Genomic DNA, 24,577 nt, shown 5'->3' with positions numbered 1-24,577 from the left:
GCTTAAATGTGCTATTAGACTTTCTCTCGCTCAGCGCGCGCCACATAAACAAAGGCACATTGCAACTTAAGCTCAGCGCATCCTCTCCGTTACTAACGCCGACTCTGTTATAGTGGAGCTGACAGAACCACGGAGTACTTTTTTCTTCTTAGCTAAGAGGAAAATCAGTCAAATAATATTTTTAATGAAAAGTCCATCAACTTTTGCGACTTTAAAACCAACTTCCATCCAACCACTATTTTCAGTTTTTACACATTTCTGTTGGATATGCACAAGGAATTATTAGGGCTTTACAAACATATGTAAAGACGGAACCTCAACAGAAATCAAGTAAGTGGGAATTTTAATTAAATACGCTTTATAGAAAAAGCGCACAGATGTAGCCCGCACGCATTGAAATGTAAAATAATTGACAACATGCTTTGGCTGATTTTTGTCATTTGTATCGCGGTCTCCGTTCATATATTTCTGCATGGCTTTATGTTATAGAGAACTTTCTTGTCCGGACCTGTTGAATGTTCGATCCCCACCGCGTAAATATAAACTGTGTTGTGATCGAGCGATGTCATTGTAGATGGACGGAGTGAATCCTAATTTAATTTGCGAAAAGTAGCCTATAATATTCTCTCAGGTTGTCATGGAAATGGGATGCCTCTTCCTCACCTCGGTGAAACCGCTGTGAGAGCTCGCGCGGGGCCGGTAGAGAGTCTCGTGAGATGCGCCCGAGTACGGAGTGAGTGTCGCGCGCTCCGCGTTTCTTAAAAGCGTGACTTAATATTGTACGAATGTTTATTTATTTGTTTGTAGTATCTGGGTTAAGAATAATTTCAGTTGTTTGATCTAGTCTCATCAATATTGCTTTGCCACGTCTCAATGAGATGACTACACGAGCTTCATTCATTCTGTCTTTTAGCAATACGGAAGGACCAAACGCGAATATAGTGAAATAGGTATTTGCACTGTAAACAAATATAAACAGTCATAATGTCGTCACAAAAAACTAAAGTTTTATATTTACCATTATCGCACTCTTGTTCTCACCAGAGTTAAGGTGCTAAATATCAACATATTTGTAAAGCCATGTTTCCCTGCTGTCAGGAGACTTTTCTGAACAAACAACATGACTGAGTTCATACAATGTGACTGGGCATATTGGGAGTATCTTTGTGGTGTTTACAATCTTATGTTTGGTAATTATGAATTGACACCGATACACCCAAAGAAACACGCTCTTGTTGTGCTTTAAAAGTGCTTTCTTTCACTGTTGTTTGTGGTGTGAATTTCAGATCAGCTAAGCACGCGCTGCAATGACACTTGGGCACACCTTCATAAACAGTAAAGCTTAATGGTAATATAGTGGGCAATCCATTTCATTGGCAGTAGCCTACTTGCCAGAATATTGAGAGTGGTGACAGAACCGCCCCCAAGAGGTAGGTTATATTATACGACAATAGCCTTGCATTGATCAGAGCAGCGATCCAAGTGAGTTGTACACTAAAGTTTTATTCCAAAGCACGCGAGATCAGGTCACGAAGTAGCCTAGACAGAGGCTGGTAAATGCTCTGTCTCTTTCCCTCAGGTCTCTGTCCCCATCGGGTGTCAAATCCCGTCTCCAAGCTAATTTACTGTACTTGTTTTTTTTCCCCATCCCTTTATCTCCACTCTCTCCCTTTCTTTGTGTGTTTGCTGGAAAGCCTCGATCCCGCGCGCTTATTGAACGCAGAACGGAGCGCCTCTACAAAGCGCGTGCTTCAGTGCTCTCTCGCGGTTCTCTAGGTTACCGGGGCACAAGCGGACCTGCACGCTCTGTCAAAATCACACATAACCTCAGAAGGACAAATGGTTGAACTCAAAAACAAACATAATAAAGTCTACAGAAAGCTGCCAGCTTCATAGTAGTTGGCTATAGGCTGTGTTTGAAATAAAATAGCTTATTTATGAGGCCACTCAAATTTCTATTTTTTGTTGGCCTATGTTTCATTGTCCTGACTACAATTGTCAATTAAATCATAAATGAGTGCCTACAGTTTTAATAGTCCCAAACCATGAAGGTTTCTAGGGTTTGCTTCTGGCAGTTTTAGGGACGAGAAAGACCGTGCTCATTTTGAGGGCTGGCTTTGTGTGAGCGCGCCTCTGTCAGGGAGGGGGCGCTAGTCGCTTTTAAAAACTCTTCGGTGGCGCGCTTGGGTTTTATTTGACCGAAGACGGGGATAGTAAGACTTCGTTGAGTGCACAGGTGAATATTGTCTAACTGTCACTGAGGTTGCTATTATTCTGAGCTAATGGAACAAAACAAAAAAAACTGCATGGAAAGATCTTTTATTAGACGCCCAGAACTGTTCTATCTTCATGCTCGAATGCAGCAGCAGAAGGGAAAAATGAAATATTCCTTTATATATTGCATATATAGACATGTGTGAGATCTGAGATTTAGTTTTTAAACAATGTGCTTTTGTGCTGAAACAATGTTTATTACCTCACGTCTTCGATGCATTTTTTTTCACTTGTCGTTTTTTTATTTTTTTTATCGAGTGTGCTACAAGACAGTTTTTGTACAATTTTATTCGTAGCCTACTTGTTTTTTTCTTTTTTGATTAATGTTGGTTTGTTCGCAAAGGCTGCGATTGAATCGTTGTCAAAGTTGTATTTGTATTATTTCTGTAGGCTAAAACAAGTAGCCTACAACTTTGTCTAAGTAGCCTAATATTTTAGTATTTGTGAATAGAATTAAGGAGTATTTTACTGTTAACATAGGCTACACTGAACATTTCATGAGACCATTTAGTGTGATTTTCTGATTTAAGAAAAATATACAAATGACCAGTAAACGAATTTGTGTAACCCATAATGCATTTAATTCCCTTATTGCATCCAATTGTTTAAGGGGTTAGATTATTGTAAAACAAAAACAAAAAACGTCATTGCTAAGACTTAGGATGTATTGGTATCTTATTGGCTTGCACACTTGTATTTGAAGTAGCCTATAAATAATTTTAAAACAAGTTTAACCCAAGTAATCTACCCTATACGAAAAGTCTGAGTGTGTCTCTATTATTATTTTGCAGTTCACTGTTTGTGTGTGTGTGTGTGTGTGTGTGTGTGTTACTTTTTGCCGTAGTGAACTAAAGCATTCTCTGTTCCCGATTGTAGACAGCGGTTCGGAAGAGCGCCAGCTGCCCAGGTCTGAGTCCCGGCTCCCGGATCCCTCACCCGCCGCGTGCGCTGAAGCAGCCTCGAACCCCAGACGCGTGCAGCCTCCAGCCGAGACACCGAGCACGATTCAGCGAGCAAAAGGCCAAGCAGGTACCACAGTCTCTGTAAACAATCTCTCTCCACTCTGGAGAGCTTTTCCAAACATAGGCTAGGCTACTTGATGTGTATTGCATATTTAAACTTTTTATATTAAGCTAATACATTTCTAGTTTTTAAGAACATCACATTTACTTAATGTAACCCGACTTGGTAGTAAGATTTTTGTTTTGTTTTTGTTACTAATTTTGAATAGGCCTACCCTATATACCGATGAGCGTGCTGTTATACTTTGGTTTGTCTTACTTTGGAAACATGGACATTTCAGGAAATCTCAGGGATATACTTTTGTATCTACCTGCTAAAATTTGAATAAAACAAAGTTTTCTGGTCTGTCTGTAAAGCAATATGCTAATCAGTTCATATAGAGTTTTGATATGGTGTAGTTTAAACTATTTTCTTTTCTTGAGAGCTTGTTTGTGTTTGTAATTTTACCGGACATAAATGCTAATAACCGGACCAATAACTGATTTTTAATGGCACTGTCGTTTCTCCGTACAACATTCCTCAGCAAATTTCATTTAATTATAAAAATAAATAAAATTAATCGCGCAGATGGTGGTTGGACATTTATATGGCAGATAAAGCATCATTCACTTGTGTTCCAATTAATGAAACGAGCGCAATCTATATTGTAGCTTTCATTTAATATTTGTACCCAGTAGGCTAGTATCACAACACACTGTCTTCATGGTCATAACAACCTCGTGTGCTGCTGTTAGAATACACAGTCCATGTTGTCTTAGTGCATAGAAAGTGAAAGTTTGCGCAAATCAATTTGTGCTGCCTGATGTGTTCCACTGATGCGTGTTTGCTTCAAGAGCAAATTCAAACTGGTTAGCGTGTCATGTGCATTTATTTATTTATTTATTTTGTCGTTGATTTTTTGTTTGTTAGATCTATGGCACTCTGACAATGAACAAGCGATCACAGTTATTGGAACAGCTGCATTTTGTCCATCTAAAATGCACACCTCGAGGTTAGAAACTGTTTCATCCCTCTAAAGCGCTTTCTATAAGCCTGCGTGTGTATTTGTGTGAGGCTCTCTGTCTGGTGCACGCACGCACACACACACACACACACACACACACACACACACTCACACTCACTCACTCACCTAGAGCTGTAAAGCATCGTTTCAGTATGACTTTATGTGGTCTAGACCTTTTAAATATTTTGACTTTTTTACGTTATGTTGGCTGCGTTTTCATTTTTATGATCCGTGTCATGGTGAATGTGGAAGTGAGGTAGAGGATCGACGTGCTCTGGGGTTTGCACGTGCACAAATAAAACCATAAACGGATACACACAAGAGATAGAATCAGACAGAAAGTAAAGTCCTGTTTTTTGTGTAAGGATTTGTATAGATTTACATCATTTGAGCTTATCAAAAAAGACACCCAACCCTTGATTGGCTAACTGCCATATTTGAGCTTAACACGATCTTCAAATACCAAAAATACTCAAAAGCAAGTTTATCCACATAGCTGTGCTTATATCGCAGGCTGACGTATTTTTTTACTTAGGGGAATATGTAACTATATTATTATTATTTTAATTGCAAGTGTAAAACGAGAATGAGATGACAAAGCCTTCTGGTCTTGTAAAACAATTGTCTTGGGAAGGAAATCTTCATATCTCAACTGCAATTTTGAAAGATATTTTTTCTGTGAGATGTAAGTGGTGTACGAAAGTTTGACTCGTTTTTGCAAAGATCCATCCAGCGTGAGAAAGACTGACCCCAAACCATTCATTCAGTATCCATGACCGTGATGATGAAGGGGTCGCACCGGTCGCACCCGCCCGCGCTTCAACACCTCTGACGTAAAACTCTTCTCTTATGTGTTAAATCGCGAATTGGGGATATTATAAGTTGGGGTATGACATGGATAAAACATAAGTACTGGCAACATTTAACACTTTATTATAGATTTGCACAAAACATCTATTTTGTTTAAAACGTCTTTAATATAGGTTAGTTCATGGTTAGCTGTGCGCTAGGGGCGCTAAACGACTATTTGGGTTGCGCGCGAGATCAACCACAATTGAAAACCCTAGCCAACATGTAACAGAAATTCTTTTAACTTTAAACGCTTGAAAGTCATTTAATAATTTGTAGCTACACTGAAACATGTATGACACCATTTAATAGTTTTTTCCCCCTCGTTTATTTTAGTGGCAAACGATTAGCCTACTTTCTATTGATATCCAAATTGAATAGGCTACAGTGAACAGCAGGTTCATACGAATTTAAAATTGAAGCATACATGGAGAAAAATAATATAGCAACAATAAGTTATTATTACTAGAATTAATAGGCCCATGTAGGAGGATAACAATAAAGTTCACTGTTAATTTGAATAGCATAAAAGTAAACAAAACTTAGGCAATCAATTCTCAAAGGAAAGTTAAAAGAAAAAAGATTTTAGGTAAGCTCTGTCTGTTGATGTGCAATGCAGTATCATTTGAATCCAGTGGTGTGACAGAAATGTCTACTGGCATTAAAATCACTGTTATCCATGATGCTGTATGCCATGCGTTTGTGTATTGGCCTACGTAAGCAATGGAACGCGCGCACACCGGTCCGAGTCATCACAGGTAAAGAGGCGTTCATAATTGATAAGCCTCCTGATTTTACTAAACACACATGACGTGTTGGAGGCACAAGGATTACGGAGTCACTACACGACAGCGTCAATCCGACGTCGTGTCTGTTTACACTTCCCCACCTAGGGAAAATAAGCAAACAAAGGACACGCACACACACATCTCCTCACGGACTCAGGTAACTCTGCACAGACGCACTTAAACAGCTGTGTCAAGGCGCACAGTTGTAGGTTATATAACTTTGAGAGCGCGCGCTGGCAATATGGTTTTCCTGGAGCGCAAAGCTGGCTCAGGATACAGCCTACTAATTAACAGAAACAAGGGAGTTCCTCGTGGGTTTTAATAAGATCATTTTATTTCAACAGGTGCTTGGTGCACATTATGACATTTATTTAATAAACGATGAATATTTATCTAAAAGCGTTTGATTAAAACTCGTAGGCGTTATGTTTTGAAAGCAAGTGACTAAACTCATCTTTTTCTGTCTGACCACGACGTGCATATTGTTTTGTGCAGTTTTTCATGTTTACATTTATGCATTTTTATTATTATCCCAAGTGGATGAAATATAAACTGTTGATGGATAATCAGAGAATGATTTCTGAGGTAATATGTGTGCTCCTTGGGTTGGACAGTGTTTGCTCACAAGAGTGGCATGTCATTCAAATCCAGAAAAAAACTGCTGAGATTAAGGAAATATTTTAATAATTGGGATCATTATTAATGAAATAGTTCATTCTGTAATCATTTACTCACCCTTATGTTGTTACAAACCCGCATGAATTTCTTCAGTGGAGATGTCATGTCAGCCTCAGTAACTTGCATTGTATGTAAAAAAAAAATAAAAAAAAATAGTATGGACGGGTAATATCTAGGGCTCCACTGAGAAAACCATACAACATAAGTGTAAGTAAATAATGGCAGAATTATTTTTAATTCAGAAGAGGTTTTATTCTGCTCTTTGTAACAAGTGAGAATCCAGGCCATGAATGAGGCGTGCATTTATTAATTAATTTTTGCATGTGTGCCCACCAGCTCACGGCCTAACCCATGTTTCCAGGAATGGTTTATGTACTAACTTGGTACTAACAGAATAGTACTCAAAATGCTATGTTTGACATCACATCCTCTGCACACCTGAAGACAAAATTAATCCAAAAGGCAATATGATAGACATTAAGTCTGTTTCTCGTTTCTCTCTCCCCGTCTGTATAGACATGCCCTGCGTTCAGGCCCAGTACGGCCCTGCACCTCATGGGTCCAGCTACTCCGCCCAGTCCTTTGGTTACCATGGTGACTACAGCGCTGACCTCATGGCGACAGACTACGCGAAGTGTGAGCTCGGTGGGGGGGAGATCTCGGCGGCCGCCGCCACTACGTCCCTGCCCAGTTTTAATGTGTTTGTGGAGGGCGGCTTCGAGCCGAAACCCTCCTGTCTGTATCAACTCCCTCCTCAACGCCCTATCATCAAGAAGGAGGTGGAGCCTTACCCACCCATGGCAGCATCCGACGAAGCAATAGCTGGAAGCTCCATGTACTTTAAGCAGTCGCCCCCTTCAACGCCCCCCACGCCGCTTCACCCCGGGCCACCCAGCAGCTCTTTCTTGTGGGATGAACACAGTCTTCCCCCTGTGCCCCAGCCCTGCTTGATTGAAGGCCCATTGAAGAGCCCTCGCTTCCCTCATTTCTACGAGCAGACGGCCCCACCATCCACCAGCGGCTACGACACCTCCATCGGCCTTCCGCTGCGCCCTGAACGCTCTCCGTCGTCCTCCTCTTCGTCTTCACATGTGCCACCCAGCCTGGACACACACACACACTCACACGTGCATTCCCATACGCACTCGCACTCGCACATGTACCCGCTGAACATGGGTAAGCCGGGAGGCCTGGCGTTCCGCTCTCTGGGCATGGGGCCGTGCCCGCAACTTCTAGGAGAGAGTTTGCCATCGCCGCCCAATCGCAGCAGCTCCGGAGAGGGTACCTGTGCGGTGTGCGGAGACAACGCAGCCTGTCAGCATTATGGTGTGCGCACCTGTGAGGGCTGCAAAGGCTTTTTTAAGGTAAGAATTCAGCATCTCTGCTGGACAGAGGTCTTTCATTTTCTTATAATAACCCTCAACCAGATCAGATTCAGACGCACCCAAGTTCCATCATTGTCACTACTATTTACACGAGTATGCCATTTGCAAATGCATAATAATCCTTATTGACACACACTTTCATTGAAAGAATCATACAAAAAGTTATGTTTAATGCAAATAGGAGGATTCCACTCCAAAATAACTGACTCACGTGTACTCGGGCCTTTAAAGGTATAATTATATAGGTATAGTAGCACCCTCAGGCTGTTGAAAACCTTTAAAACTTTTTCTTGGAACACAAAATATGTTTTCTTGGAACATATCTATTTTCATATTTAAAAAAAAAAAAAAACATTGTTCATACAATGAAATTGAGTAGAGTCTGATGTTGTTTTAGACCAGTGGTTCTAAGATATTTTCTGTATTTCTATTGTAATTATGACAAAACAGCTTGCTTTCAAACTTGTTTCATTAACTGCAACTGAGATTATTAATCAATTAAATTAATTAACCAAGATCTATTTTTTTATTCCAGAAGTTTCAAGAATGGTAGTTATTGAGGGGTAAAAAATAAGTTTTTTAGCATGTTAATTTAAATTAGAGTTAATATATTAATAATAATTTATCAATTTAAAAACTTTTTAGTTTTTCCTGTGATCCCTTTGGAAGTTTGCTGAGGTTCCTACTTCCTAGTGGGCCCTTGGTTGAGAACCACTGCTTTAGACCCCACTGACTATCACTATATGGACAAAAACAATTTTTCAAAATATCTCTTTTTGGGTGAACTATTACTTTAAAACACAGATAAATAAACTCAACTAGTGAAAGAAATAACCAATCTGAGGTCAATTGAAACTCACAGGAAATACTTAGCAGTTAAGAAATCTCTCATTTGGATTTCCCATAATGCTTTACATTTTTTCTTTGTGTTGCATATGGTTGTAGTATTGTAGAAGCTGAAGTGGGTGTTTGCAGTTTATGTTGATTGATACGTGTTCCTCAGTGTGTGCTTGATTTGAATAGCATGTCTCATTGTGTATTTGAGTGTGTCTGTCATTAAATGGAGTGTAAGAGGGCTGTACTTGCTCTTTATTGTACAGTGTGTGTCCGTTTTTTTGTGTCTCTTATGTGTCAGTGTGGCCAGGGTAGTGTTTGTTAATTGTGTATTCATTAGTGGTCATTAGTTTTGTTCTTGGTTTGAAAGGAGCTCTTGGCTGAAGAGCCTCACGCGGCTCTACACCGATCGCACCTCGTTCTCTGAGTGTGAGGCTCAGGGTTAACCAACCATTGTAACGCACTCCGCAGGCGTTTGAAACAAGGTTAAAGCCCACCATGTGAATAGCGATTCTTCGGTGAGATGTGTGTGTATTTGTTGTTTCGTTTTGAAGAGGGGGTTGGGGGTTACGGTCTAGCCTATATGACATACAAGAAGCATTTGAGGCTGTACAGAAAATAATTGAAGCACAAAATCTGAAAGATTGTTTAGTTTCAGTTTCAGAGGCACAACTGTGACAGGTTTGCTCAGCCTTTTCATGAAAGCATTGGCTTGTGTGTACTGAGTGTGAATATGTGTGTGTGCATGTCTTTGAGTGCTCTCACAAATCGTCTGAGCGGCGGTTGCCACGGCGTCTGTGAGGGTCGTTTCCCTCGGTGACCAGTTAGAGGTGTGACAGCGGCGCGCACTTAAAATACAGCAGCTTGGAGCTGTAGCCAGAAACACACACACACAGAGACTGAGGATAGTCTGTTGCATTGAAAGTTTCGATAGGGATTCAATTAAACAGTTACATTGAATATTTGGCATTTATTTCACATATTTGGGATAAGTATTATTTTTAATTTGCTTAGGTTAATATTACAGAAACCGTGAGAAGATTTAAAATATACAGAGACTGTGCTGAAAGACTGACAGTGAAAGTGAAGGAGCGAGAGTGGCAGAGCTGAAATAATTGAAAATGGCCTGTGGTCTGGTGCAGAAATAAATTATGCCTCTTTTCAATTAGTTTCACAATTAGTTTTTATTTAGTAATTAATAAAAGCAGGGGTTGGTAAGCCTGAGGCTTTGTAGCTATTACTGCAACACTGGCACACACACACACACACACACACACACACTCACACATGACATCCACAAACAATGACATATGCACATTGGCAAGTCTTAGACGATCAGCATACTTATTTTTTATGCATTCACACACTCGTCACCCCTAACTCGCAAAACACACTCACCATTTAATTATCTCAGGCAACTCATTAACTCACAATATAAATATTAGCTGGTGAATTTTAATGCAAGCCGGTGTTTTGTTTGACAGTGTATAGCTTTTGTCAAACTGCTAACTCTTTTTTTTTTTAAATCTCATAAATGTGTTTTTATACAATAGGGTTTATTGTGATATTTATGCACATTGATTTCTAGTACATTAGTTCTTAAAATAAAAGTTGAATGGTATGTGAGTGCATTTATCCACTAAAATTATTCCGATTTTTCCTCTGGCTTTAGTTTTGTTCATTAACAGCCACTAAATCATTTCACTTATGGTTCTACTTTACATCTGAATACAAACTGTTTCACAATGAAAAACAGCAAATAATTGGCAAAATCTTTTCTCTATCTTGCTCACTCGCTCACATCCCTTAATTTCACACCATTTATTTAGTTTGTAATTTGCTCTGTGACTCATAACGTGCTCCGAGTGAGAATATTTATTCTGAATATTTACCTAATGGTGGGTCAGCACAGGCTCGCTCATTCACAAAACCTCCACATTGAACCCACTTCACTGGAATAAAAGTTTAACAGCTCTTAACTGCTAGGAACTGAATTAAAAGTCATCTCCAGCACTTTCCTTTAAGCTTTGCTTTTGTTAAAACAGTTTCAACAAAGATGTGCATTTGTGCCAGTATTATGGCATTTATAAAGTGCTGAAAAATAAACACACTAAAATGTGCTCGATTCACAGACATAGTAATTTTATAATACAGTCTAAGTGAGCAATACACGCAGACACACATACTTAACCAATTAATGATGACCCAGTTCCACCTCTCCTATTGAACAGCCATACATGCACGTCTAATTACACACCCAGAGGAGAGGGCGAGAGAAGATAGTCTGATCATCTCTGATTAGGGGAGGAGAGGACGAAGAGAGGGGGATATAGGTTCCCTTAGGGGTTTTAATGCACGACAGAGCCATTAGCACATGTTACATGTCATGAATCCTCAACTGCTTGTCTTTTCCAACCCTACGGACCCTGCTGTGCACTGGACCACAGCTCTGTGTGTGTGCGTTTGTATATTTGTGTGCTTGCATGAGAGAATGATGGGAGTTAGACAATAACAGTAGGTTTTTAGTTTTTCACTTGTCATAGACTTAATTCTTTATTGGAATTTATGGTTCCATGAAGAACCTTTAACACCTTTTTAGGTTCTTTATAGTGGAAAAGGGTTCTTCTGATTATTAAAATGTTCTTTATGTTCTTCTATGGCATTGCTGTGAAAAGCCTCTTTTGGAATCTTTATATTTAAAGGACTGTAGTGTATGTTCTTCAAGCCTTTTTGCCATTAGTTTGTTGGGAGAAATTGATATATGTGTTCATAAGTTACAATAACCTCAGATATCCTTTTCCCATTGAAAAAAAAAGTCGGAAACCTATTGTAACCGTGACAATTTTGCACTGTGACATCGTTTAGAGCATAAATAAACACAAATACACATGCACGTACACACACACAAGACGTTTCAGTCACTTAATGGCCGTCATATGTACAGCCGTTTATCTCATTTTATGAACATCATGAGATGTCTATTCATCTAGCGAGCTCCTGCAGCAATAAAACCTTTGTTTTGAGGACTGTGACAGAACAGAATCTGTCACAGTCTGAACCGGTTTTGCACTCGCATAACTCGTGCATGTGGTTCAGAGGGAAACGACTAGGTGGGTGCTTTTTTTCTGACTAAGCCCAGGGTGTTTTCGAGATGATGTGCTCCACAGGTTGTATTTTAATCAAGTCTAACTGAATCAGTGTGAATTTAGCTGTAACTGAGTATAGACCCCCCTAGCAAACAAGAGCATTTGCTTGCCCACTGGGAGATTAGTCCACTCTACTATGCTGCTGTGGTTTTGTGTTCAATTTAGGTGAAATATAAGAAACCGTGCAAATCACATGGATAATGTGTGGGTGGGTGGGTGTTTTAGCTTCACCTGACGGTAAAATTCCAGCTTCCTGGGGAAAGCAGGTGGTTTAGTTGATTTCGTTTACACCTGTTGGAAACAGCTGCGTATTTTATGATGTTTCTTTATAGTTTTTATTGAAAGTGTTTTTAATAAAAACCAAAAATGAAAGTGAGATTAAACTGAAAAATACATGACAAAAAACTTGAGTGGGCCACTAGCCATTAGCCGCTAGTCACTTGATATACAAAGATATTAGTATTAAACTGTTTTTAAAAGAAGATTATGAAATTCATAGATGACCATCATGAAGGTTATGTTTCCCACTTCAGTTTAACTACTAGCAGCCTTGCTAATTGAATAACTGCACAATGAAACCAGAATTGTTGATGTACGCTTTAGTACTATTAAATTGACTGCAGTTGTAGCTTGTTAAAGCATTGTTTTTGTTTGTTTGGGATATTACATTAATTACCGCAGAACTTACTGGTCTCACGCAAGTGCTTAATCTTTTGGCTCAGCAGTAGCACGTGCATTTGATGTCTGAACCTGAAGCTTATTCAGTCTTTTTCCTCTTTTCTACTGTTTTTAGCGGCGGGAGTGCTCGCAGATCATTTTTATTTTGTTTTAATAAGGTCAGTAATAATCGTGCATATCCAGCCGAGGAGAAAACAACTCCGGGGGGGGGGGTTATTGCAGAGGCACGATCCGCCAAAACCCCGAGGTGCCGTGAGCTGACCCGCGAGTTTCACAAACAATTTTATCACGCGGCCCGGGATGTCTCGCGGGAGCGGCCTCAGCACGCTTTGCACTGATCTTCATTGTCAGTGGCTTGCGCTAATAAAATTGTCCCTCCTGCAGGCAAGGCATGTTGGGAAATTAATTTTTATCTAATTATCCTGATGGAGCCAGAGCTTTTTCACATTGTAATTAAAATCTGACCTGCAAGCTTCTTTTTTAATTCTTAGCCAAAAACGGGATCAAATTAAATAAATGAAATGTTTAGACTTGTTAGCTTATTGTTTTCTTCTCCTTCCTTTTTCTCTTTTTATTGTCGGTGGCTGCAGAGGACGGTGCAGAAGAATGCAAAGTACGTGTGTTTGGCCAGTAAAAACTGCCCTGTGGACAAAAGGAGAAGAAATCGCTGCCAGTACTGCCGCTTCCAGAAGTGTCTCAGTGTAGGCATGGTGAAAGAAGGTATCGAACACACACACACACACGCACACACCTATAATATGTGTCTGGCCAAGCCACTCAAGACAATTATCACACAATAGGCCCTGGTGTATATGACCTCGGCTGGACCTCTGGTTAGAGACTGATGCAGAGGAGATAGACACACTTTATCTTAATGACTTAAAACCCGCAGATGCACACACTACGCTCAAGAAGCAGCGTGGATTAATACAAATTCAGGGCATAGCTGGTTTGGTTGCTTAGTATGAATGCATGAATTAAACTAATGGAGGTGTTTACCGGCAGTGCTTCGCCTCTGCAATCACTGCATATCAGCAGCTTCAGAACCGGTAATAACACAACACACAGGACAGTCACAAGCACACGTGTTCACGGGGAAATTTTATTCTTGTAGAATTTAAGCATGAATACCATGTACCGTGGTATTATACCAATAACATGGTAATACCATGTTATTTAAAAAGATCACACGTTAAATCATCTTAACCACCTTGGCCGGTGATTAGGACAGACATGCATTGTTCTTATTATATCTCAAGTTCGCTCACCCAGTTCCCTCCAAGACCTGCAATCGTGCAGCTTTCAACTGCCCCCTACTGGTCAGTCAAGCATTGTTGAGAGAAATAGAAAAAGGATTGAGAGAAACTTCTGAAGTTTTGTTAAAAACTGCTAAAAAAGACGTTTTATGAAGTATAGGAGTCAAATACATTGTCGCTGGTTGTGGAATTGCATTATATGATTTGTTATTTAGATGTTTAAACTGTGTTCATTGTCTAAACTGTGTGTTTGTTTGTTTGTTTGTGTGTTTGACACAGTGGTGCGCACAGACAACCTTAAGGGGAGGAGAGGTCGCTTGCCATCTAAACCAAAGAGTCCCCTGCAGCCAGAGCCCTCGCCCCCATCACCTCCCCTCAGCCTACTGAACGCAGTAGTGCGGGCCTATTCCCAATCTACACCACGAGAACTAGACTACAGTCAGGTACCTGAGTGTGGGGAAATACTTGCATCAATTAAGGCTAATTCTCACAAATCATTGTTTAACTATTGGATGCATGAATTATTAAATTACAGAACAAAAAAATCTTACTTTTTCAAACAACAATATAACCATTCCTGATTGGTATTTAATTTGATTTTATTACATTTTATTTTCCCAATCAATTAAAAAGATTTTAACTTTTGTGTACTGCAATAAATGACAGTAAATATTGTAGAGACACTTTTGTCATCTATTTTGAATTTATAAAAATGTACAAAAACAAAACCACACTGAAGAGGATAGTCATTTAGAAAGATGGTCACTGATGATGGGTAAGACCCAGCATCTTCCCCTAAATGGTTAAAAATGCAAAGATTAGTTCATTATATAGTGGTTGTAATGAATCAGAGGGTTCACCATCCATTGGTATCACATGAAAATGAGTAATTGTGATTTGTGTGGAATTTTTATTTCTCTCTCTCTCTTCCTGTAGTTCAGTGCGGTGGAGCCAGTGGGTCTATCTGAGTCTCAGCAGATCCAGATGTTCTACAGAGTGCTAACCGGCTCCATGGAGGTGACGCGCTGTTGGGCCGAACGGCTGCCCGGATTCTCTGAGCTTCACCACAATGACCAGAACCTGCTCATTGACTCTGCCTTCCTTGAGCTTTTTGTGCTTCGCCTCGCCAACAGGTACATGCAGACACACACAGATCTCACATCGCACAGACTTCTAATGTAGACTTCCAGTGTATGACTCTGACTTCAAAAGTACACAATCTTCAACTAAGACATCCATAACAACAGAGCTGGGTAATATAGCAAAAAAAACAGTATTTTTCTGACTCTGATTATATTCTGTATATATCTCAATATTTTTGCATTTAACTAATATTGCTTAAAAGGCTGTTTTTTTCTGGCAGAAAATGACTTTATCCAAGTAGATTCAAAATGTATAATGCAAGATGTAAACTGCAATAAAAAAATCTGGTTTCTTTACTATTGTTCACTAAACAATTATGAGGACGAATTATATTTAATGTCATTGTTCTGAAACAAACAGTTTGAACTGATTCACAGGAACGAACTCAACTTTAATCGCCTTTTTGCTACTAAAGTTGAATCCGAGATGCCAAAAAGTGCATCAGAATCATCAAAATATTCACAATGTTGCTTAATATTACATTTTAACACCAATATATCATTAATATTTGCTATATTGCCCAGCCCACTTGCAAATACTCTGTATAATATAATATAGAGAATAAAGCCTGTGATAATATCCTAATTAGTCATTTTCAGTTCTGTTCAGAATGGGTACGGCTGTGGGAGGAAACGTTAGTTAGCAATTACACTCTGACTTTACACTCATAATATATCATAGCAACTGTCAGACTATGACAGACTTTTCTATGACTTGCTATTAATGATGTCGTAGAAGTCTCTTAGGATTTTCTTTCTGGTTTAGAAATTAGATCGAGGTGTAAAGTTTCATAATGACTGTGAAAAAATTCATTCACAGGCACTGTCAGGATTTATATTGTGTAATATGCTGCAGTCGCTACTAGTTACATTGTGACTTTCGATGCAACAATGAGTGTGTGTGTGTGAGCGTGAGTGTGTGTTCTTGCTCTCTATTCAGCACTGTAAGGTTACTATGGACACTGTGTGGAAGATCCTGTGGAATTCACTTATTTAAGTTTATTGGTTAACAGCCTGGCTTAAAGGGTTAGTCCACCCAAAAATGAAAATTCTGTCATTAATTACTCACCCTCATGTCTTTCCAAACCCATACAACTTTCGTTCGCTCTTTTTGATCTTCTTTCTGTCCCTCCATAGACAGCTACACAACTACCGCTAAACAGAAGTTTAACCGTACTTTCTTGATGCGCGAGAACAAGCCTCTTTGCAGAAACGTGCTGCGTAACACACGAGAATTAAGAATGATGCATTGCACGTCAAACTAACATGCTTGAGCTTCCGTTTACCACAGCTGATGTGTAAGTTGATGAATGTTTATATGTGAATAAAAGCCTAAATTCAATCTGTTCATCAAGCGATCGTGTCTCTTCAGAAAATTTTGGACTATACCACTCAATTCATATGGATTATTTTTACGATCTCTTTATGAACTTTTTGAAGCGTCAAAGTGATAGTTACGTAGCTGTCTATGGAGGGACAAAAAGCTCTCAGGTTTCATAAAAAAAATCTTAATTTGTGTTCCGAATATGAACGAAAGTCTTGCGTGTTTTGAACGACATGAGGGTTAGTAATTAATTACAGAATTTGAATTTTTGGGTGAACCACCTGCTTTAACCTTTAAAGCACCAAGACATTAAGTGTGGCAGAAACAGCTCTGTTTGATGCTTACTTACGTTCCCCAAACTCTTGCATATTATTAAGTTTGAACGAGACAGTTTGAATTCAGACTTGAAGTAACCTGTTGTTTCTTGACTTTAAGTAGAAGTGTGCGTGTTTGGATGTGTCTCAGTGACTCAGTGACATTCTGATGTTGCTTTAACAGGAAGTGGATTTTTTGTCTCAGCTCAGCTGCTCCCTGTTGAACTATCTCTGGTGCTCTTTCTGTGTTTCTCTCTCCCTCTCTGATGGTGTAGGAGCAGGTGCGGGGAGGGAGGGCAGTGGGTGGTGGCGTCACAGCCTCAGTAGGGAGCTGCAGACTTGGGTTCTGACTCATTTAAGTGGGGGGATTCATCCGGGCTTACGTCATGGACACTCGAAAAACTTACAAGATACGCGCTCACAATGTGTGGCGACTTCACAATATGGGCGAACTTGCACATTTTCCGCTCACAAACGTTCACAGTTCTCACATGTTTTGAAAATAGACTCTACACCACTAAAACACACACCAGAGAATGGAATCTGATGTGGCTCACTAATGCACACATGCACATATCACACCACACGGCCGCATTGAGGCTAATGAATGAATGGATGGCAAAGAGATCGACTTGCTCTGACGCAAATTTAAAAGGAATGTGTGCGTTTCCATCCTCAAGGGTGCTGTTGTTAATTTTGTTTTGTAATAATGAGGAGCTTTCACTCGGTCTGTGTTTGCTCACTTCCTGTTTTCCCTCTTTCTCTATGCCACTGTAGATAATAGACTGATTGCAAACTGCATTTTTGAACCCTTCATAAAGGGCCCTGTTAGTGAAGGATACATCCAAGAAAGTCATTTCGCTGTTTATGATCATGTGATCCTGGGTGGTGGATCCTCATGATTCATTTTAAAGCAAGGATAGTTTTTTAAACTTGGGATTTATCTTACCTGCAATTTTAAAAAGTTTTTGAAAGAAGTCTGTTATGCTCACCAAGGCTGCATTTATTTGATAAAAATATATTTAAAACAGGAATATTGTGAAATAATGTTTACAAATTAAAAGTATTGTTTTCCATTTTAATGTATTTTAAAATCTAATGTAATCCTGTGATGGCAAAGCTGAATTTTCAGCATCATTACTCCAGTCTTCAGTGTCACATGATCCTTCAGAAATCATTCTAATATAATGATTTGGTGCTCAACAAACTTTTCTCATTATTATCAATGTTAAAAACAGATGTACTGTTTAATATTTTTGTGGAAACCATGATACTTTTTTTCAGGATTCTTTGACGAATAGAATGTTCAAAAGAGCAGCATTGATTTGAAATCTAATTTTTTATAAACAATGTAAAAATCTTTACTGTCACTTTGAATCAAATGTTTTTGTTTGAACTTTGAATGTTTGAATATAAGACACAAAGAAGCTATTTTATTTGCTATATCAATCTTAAAGGTATAGTTCACCACCAAAATGTAATTTCTTGCATAAATTACTTACTCTCGTGTTGTCAAAAATAAATATGTATAAACAAACTAACAATAATTTAATTAAAAATACAGTTTCTTTAAGAGCTTTAAGCATACATTTTGCTGCTGTTATGAAGGTAACTTTCCGTGATGTACATCTTCATGTAGGGTATTCCAGACGCCCACATACAAGAGTGTAGAGCCCTTCATAGTACTCACATCAAGTGCTGTACTGGAATGAATAGGCAAGGCAAAGTGATGCTTACTTTCCAATATCACATCACCAGCAGCTTGTTTGAGGGTTCTGTACATATGCATTCAAGTGTAGTGGCGTAAAACCATTAGACTGCATTAATGAAGCACACATTTGGATTATTTACCCCACTGGGTTTCAAAAGCAACTCGGAAGATGACTCTCAAATATTCCTCCTCGCCGTATTTCCCTTCATCCTCTTCCCATTACTCCTCCTCTCCTCGTCTATACAAGTGTGTGTTTTCGTGCAGACTAATGAAGAACAGTTCACGCAGCAGAAGCCAGCACTCTACTGGAAAAAAGAGAGGAAGTTTTTCTTCCTAAATTGCAGGGTTGAGAGCGAAGGGCTGAAGACAGACCAAAAGAGAGAGAGGATGAGTGGATGGAGAAGGAGAAGAAAAAGAAGAAGAGAGCGATGGATGAGTGGAGAGCGAGTATTTGGGTGTTTCGCTGCAATTACACACAAACGTTCTTCCTGAGAATACAGTGAGACCATGAAGATATAAAAAGGACAGAGCTGAGAGAGAGAGGGAGAGGGAGAGAGAGAAATAAAGAGTATAATCTCAGGAATGTTTTAAAAGCTTTAATTGGGAAAGCTTGGCATAATTAGGTCCATTCCTATCTTTGATGTGCTCTTCCCTGTACTGGTTTTCATTTGTCGCTATGGTAATTGTTTCCGTGCAGTATGTCTTAAACGCAGATTCAGCGGCCAATCGGAGCGCAGATCATCATCACATGAATCAGAGAGAGGTGATAATCAGCGTGTGTGTGTGTGTCGCAGCAGAGACTGTGTGTGCTTTCTGATAGCGTGTGTGGCTACGTACAGAATTAGAGGTTTGCTAAATTGAAACAGGTACCTGTTCTGAAGGGAATGAGAACGGCGATTAATTAAAAGATGAAAGGTGGCAACTGAACTCGTGGCTTCAAACAGCACCTTGAAGCAGTATAAATAACAACAGTTCTTCATCTAAACCCCTCTCTCTCTCTCTCTCTTTTGCTCAGGTCTTTGCTGGCGGACGAGAAGTTCGTGTTTTGCACGGGCCTGGTCCTGCACCGGCTACAGTGTCTGCGTGGCTTCGGAGAATGGCTGGACTCCATCCGAGACTTTAGCGCTCACCTGCAGGGTCTCAACCTCGACATGCCTGCGTTCTCCTGCCTGTGTGCCCTAGTGCTGCTCACAGGTAACACACAACCTCAGAAACACACTCTCTATGCATTTCACACACACATTCACTTCCTGTCGTTTCCTTTTTCCTGTTGTCGTTCTTGTTTTTGTATATTTACACCCCTTTTGTCCGGCTGCTAGCAGTCGTCACAGTGATCACAGGTGTGGGGCAGGTGCTGTCAGAGATTAGGTTTACCTGGACAGCAGAAATAATCCCCCATTAATCACACACAGCAGAGACACAGAGATGGTGTGAGGTTTGTGTGCCTCTCCTCTATGAGCACAGGTGGAGTTAGTTGATTATTGGTTGACAAAGTAGGACAGTGTGTGTGTTTGGGTCAGCAGGTGCTCGAGTCTTACCATGCATTATTAACACAGAGGCTAAACAGCAGGTCGACCTATATACAGACCAACACACCTTTCACCACACACACAGAAACATGGGCACATTCTGGCAAGCATTAAAAGAATTGGAATATTGCATAAAAAGTGCTGGATGGAAACACAAAGATGCAAATCAAATAAAAAAAATGTCATTAAAAAAAACGTTTTTAAGGTGACATAGTCACATTGTACTTAATAAGTACTAAGTAATATTAACTACATGTACTTACTATAGAGTTACAGTTAGGTTTTGGGTTTGGTTTAGGGTTAGTTACTTGTAATTATGCATCATTTACTGTTATTACTATATGTAGTAACTTGTAACTACGTCACCTTAAAATAAAGTGTTACCATCAACTTTAACGCTTACTTGAAGTGAAATAAATTCATAGATGTGTTTCAAAAAAGTCAATAAGAAAATATTGCATGGGATAGAAACATTGCTTAATTCACTTCTTTTTTTTTGTCACATCACGGGATAGAAACACTGTTTTTTATATTGCAATATTCAGATTTTCACATAAATTCAAGTCATGTGAATGAATAATTCGCTCAGAGAAGAAAATATAATGCTGATATATCAGATTTCTCACATAAAGTAAATTCACAGCTTGAATGGAAACATGCTAATGTACGTAAAACATTTAAACAATGTGAAATCTAAAAAAGATAATCAAGTACATTATCGCATTCTATTACTTCTGTAATGCAACATTGCAACTGCATATTTAATGAGGAAAAAAGTGACGCTAATGGAAAAGCAGAATCGTTTCAGAGGAAATGCAAGATAATACACTTTGATTAAAGTAAAAAATAAAAGATTTTTTCGAATCTGGAATAACATGCTCCACTGAATAATTCACAATAAAAACAAGAAAGTAAATAGAAACCATTTTGCTCTCATGTTGACATTAAAGACCGCAAGAAAACGAAACTAATGATTTAAAAATTAAAAAGATTTATATGTGTATATATGTTAATCAATTTACTTAGTCACCCACCCAGCGCCCAATCTTCACCTCCCTTTTCTCTGCCACAATCTACAGAGGAATGTGTGTGTGTGTGCGTGTTAGCCCCTATGGAGCAGCACTTAACTCTGTAGAGGAATTGAGTGCTACTCAGCAGAGCTGTAGTCCCTACCTTTCTCTCTCTCTCTCTCTCTCCCTCTCTCCCTCTCTCCACTCCTCCACTCAGTCTATCGACCCTCTAAAAGTGTCTGTGGTGAAAGAGTGCCATCGATCATTCCCCAGGAAAGAGGGAGAGACAGTGAAAGCAAGGGAAAAAAACAGCGAGAGTGAGAGAGCACGTAAGCTGAATGCAGTGACAATGGAGCAGCTCTAGACATAGATTTGGAACACACATACACACACGCATAGATATATCCAAAGCAAGCCAGCACCCTTTGCACTTCCTCTGTTCTAAAGCCATACCGTAGGCACTTACACTCAGAGTTGTTTGAAGTGTGATAGTGAGTCACACTAGACTGCTGATTAGGGATGAGAATCAGAAGAAAAAAATTGTTATTAATAATATTTAATATAAATTTAATTGAATGTAATATGTAATTATATATATAGAGAGTATGTCATTTGTTCATGATTTGAACTGCACTAGGCACTCTTATGTTTAGTGATTCATCAGCATCAGTGATCTTAATTCAGATAAGATTCAGAACTTTTTCAAAAATGGGACCGGATCTGAATAAAAATGGTTCTAAATTCCTAAACCAACGACAGATATTGCTACTGTAATACAAAGTGAAAGAGTAAGTCGTGTGTCTTTATGGGATGTTTCTTTTCTCCCAGTAGTGCAGCTGTAGTGACATTTTAAACTTAAACTTAAATGAGCTTAAAAGTACTCAACCTCTTTCTCGCTCTTTCCTCTCATTTTAGAACAATGTCCTGGTCTGAAGGAGCCCAAAAAAGTGGAGGAACTGCAATCCAAACTAATCTGCTGCCTGCGAGATCATCTGAGCTCGGTTTGCGCAGGAGGTGTGGCTTCAACTGGCAAGGCCACACCCCCAGTGGGAGCTGTTCTGGGCTTGAGGGCGGAGCTTCGATCTCAGCGTACGCAAGGCTTACAGAGGATCTTCTACCTGAAGCTTGAGGACCTGGTCTCACCCCCGCCACTCATCGATAGGTTTCTGGACACCTTGCCCTATTGATATCCACGCCCACTTTTGCAGACCACTGACACGCCCACAAGCTCACTCAGACACGCCCACAGCGGCTATAAACTCACCCTGGGAAGGGACAGAGCCAGTAGCTAACAATGATACTGAACTCGATTTCCCATGAGTCCCCAAATCCTCACAGGAAGCAAACGTGTCTGAGGAGAAACCAATCATATAAGCGCTTTTAATCTCTGCTCTGCGCCTGATAGTGTAGATACGAGGCAGGGTTTGAGCTTATCTGACATAACACGCACTGGGAATGAGAGCGATGCCCATAGCTCAGTGTGCCACGTCAGGAGAAGTATTACGATGTGAGAATGTGTGTAAGTGTGTGCGTGCGTGTGAGGACGCACACTTTACGGCTCCTTTGCAGGCGGTCCAAAAGTTCCACCACAATCCACCTCTATGACAGCAGTTGTGTTCATCACAAACATACACTCACAGACACACAAGAGCACGCGAACTGTCCTTTCACACATACGCACGGATCCAAAACGCCAGCTTCAGATGCCAGATTATGACATATCAACTGTCGTTGGCAGAAACGAAGTGGATGTGTGTGTGAAAACACGTAGGAGTGTCTCTGAGGGAGGCTTTCGCCAAAAAGACAGAACGACAGAGTGCATTAATGTCCAGAATCACAGTTGATCGCACCCCCAAAACCTGCAAACAAGTGCAATTTACTAAGTGCTATTGTAAACGACGAGAAAGAGAGGAGAGAACGAGGGAGTGTGTGTGTTTGTTCCAGTCCTATTTCAAACTCTAAATTATTTTAATACTAAGACTCGCCTTGTAAGGTAACGGTTTCAATTGAGATGATTTAGCCCAGTCTGCGCACTAACTTTTTAATGACGAAGTTCCACAGACTTGAAATTACTTTAGTTTTTATTATTATTATTATTATTATTATGAAGAAGAAAAAAACAAGAGATTTTAGCATTAGGATAACAGACTAAAAAGAATAGAATTGGGCTTTGAGCACTTAAAAAACAGGAAGAGGAGGAGGATAAGAGAAGGCCGGTGAGATGCAGGTGCAGAGAGAGGATGGAAGGAATGAAACATTCCGCATTCATGCTCATTTTTGTATGTTTATACTGTCTTTGCCATTTATTAATATGGAGGACATTGTTGCAAAAATGTCTTTTATATGTACAAAAAAAAAGTAAAAACGGATTATATGCATGGTTTTCTCCTTCTCGCCTGTGCTTGTATTTATTTTGCAAAGACTGCCGGCTCAACAAGGGCTTGAACACACGTACTGACTGGGCGTTCTCGCTTACTTTATCATATGGCAGCAGTTTGAACAGATGAGAAAGTACAAATTATATAAATATATAAATATATATATACACAATACAAAACTAATATTTTGAAGTGTTTTTATCTGATAGCTTTTTCAAATCTTGTGGTACAAGTTGTGCATTGTTTTTTGGAGAAGAAACATGAAAAAAAAACAAAAAAAAAAAACATGTTTTTCAATGTCTCTTTTGGTTTGTTTAGTTTTTTTTTTCTCTTTGGTTCACTGGAGGCTCTGTTCAGCACTTTGAAATCATAAAAAAACCTTCTGATTATTTGAGTGTGAGTGTCGTTTTTCTGTTCACCTCAGTGTATAAGCGTCAGAAGTGTTTTTCTCTTGAAGCTTGTGTTTGTTGCTGCGACTCAAGATGAGGGACTCCCCCTTTGTAAAGTTCAGAAAGCGTTGATGTGCCAGGTGTCCTTACTGTCTAATACCATCAAGTACCCTAATATGTTTATGGGGGGGGGGGGGGGTATTCTGGTCAAGGTCCCCACTGCATTGAGCTTCAGTTATGAGATTGAGCTCGGGGACGGATTCAGATCATTTTGGGGGATTCTGACCACATCAGGCCCAGGGTCCTCGTTAAGCCCCATCGATCCATGTTGTGACATTTCGGTGCAGAGGCGCACTCGCACACATGCACACTGACACGGCTGCTCTTTCTCTGTCTTCCTCCATCACCCTTCTAATTTGTCTTCGATTGTCGAAAGCAAAGCTGAGCATGCATGGGCATACATGCACATCCCCCCCCCCCCCCCCCCCCCCCACACACACTATTTATTGTTTTGACAATAACTAAGAGATAGTAAGAAAAGACATATGTAATCTGAGGATATTGATTATAACTATAATATATATTTAATAAAAATATAATACATATTAATTATGTATAATTATTTGTGAAATCTATAGCACATATATATATATATGTGTGTGTGTGTGCGTGTGCGTGTGTACGTATATTTTATATATATATATATATGTGTGTGTATGTACAGTATATTGTATATTATATCTTTTATATATATATATATATATATATATGAAGAGTTCAGATGCAAAAGTGTCATCTGAAATTTTCTTCTCGAATGATCATTTTTTTCAAGCTCGTATATTTAAGTTCAGCAATTTCACTTAAAT

General features: G+C 39.5%; 1 protein-coding gene across 3 annotated transcripts; it reads left to right on the top strand.

Moving 5' to 3' along the window:
- On the top strand, positions 1-23,711 carry nr4a3 (nuclear receptor subfamily 4, group A, member 3). Of its 3 annotated transcripts, none has more exons than XM_082149634.1 (9): positions 1-330; positions 3,151-3,303; positions 4,207-4,288; positions 7,132-7,979; positions 13,249-13,378; positions 14,194-14,357; positions 14,851-15,047; positions 19,421-19,599; positions 21,860-23,711. In XM_082149634.1, exons 3-9 carry the CDS (start codon positions 4,225-4,227, stop codon positions 22,129-22,131), a joined length of 1,854 nt encoding a protein of 617 aa, XP_082005760.1. In that variant the 5' UTR covers positions 1-330; positions 3,151-3,303; positions 4,207-4,224; the 3' UTR covers positions 22,132-23,711. The 3 variants fall into 3 exon arrangements, with proteins under 3 accessions (XP_082005760.1, XP_082005761.1, XP_082005762.1); XM_082149636.1 differs by lacking the exon at positions 1-330 and adding an exon at positions 2,194-2,236; XM_082149635.1 differs by lacking the exon at positions 4,207-4,288 and having other exon boundaries at positions 2-330.
- Positions 23,712-24,577: the final 866 nt, after the last annotated feature.

Source organism: Leuciscus leuciscus (genome assembly GCF_965113295.1).
Source record: "Leuciscus leuciscus genome assembly, chromosome: 20".
NCBI classification, from domain to species: domain Eukaryota; kingdom Metazoa; phylum Chordata; class Actinopteri; order Cypriniformes; family Leuciscidae; genus Leuciscus; species Leuciscus leuciscus.
Note: the sequence above shows the minus strand (reverse complement) of the source record. Positions and strands in the feature narration are given on the sequence as shown.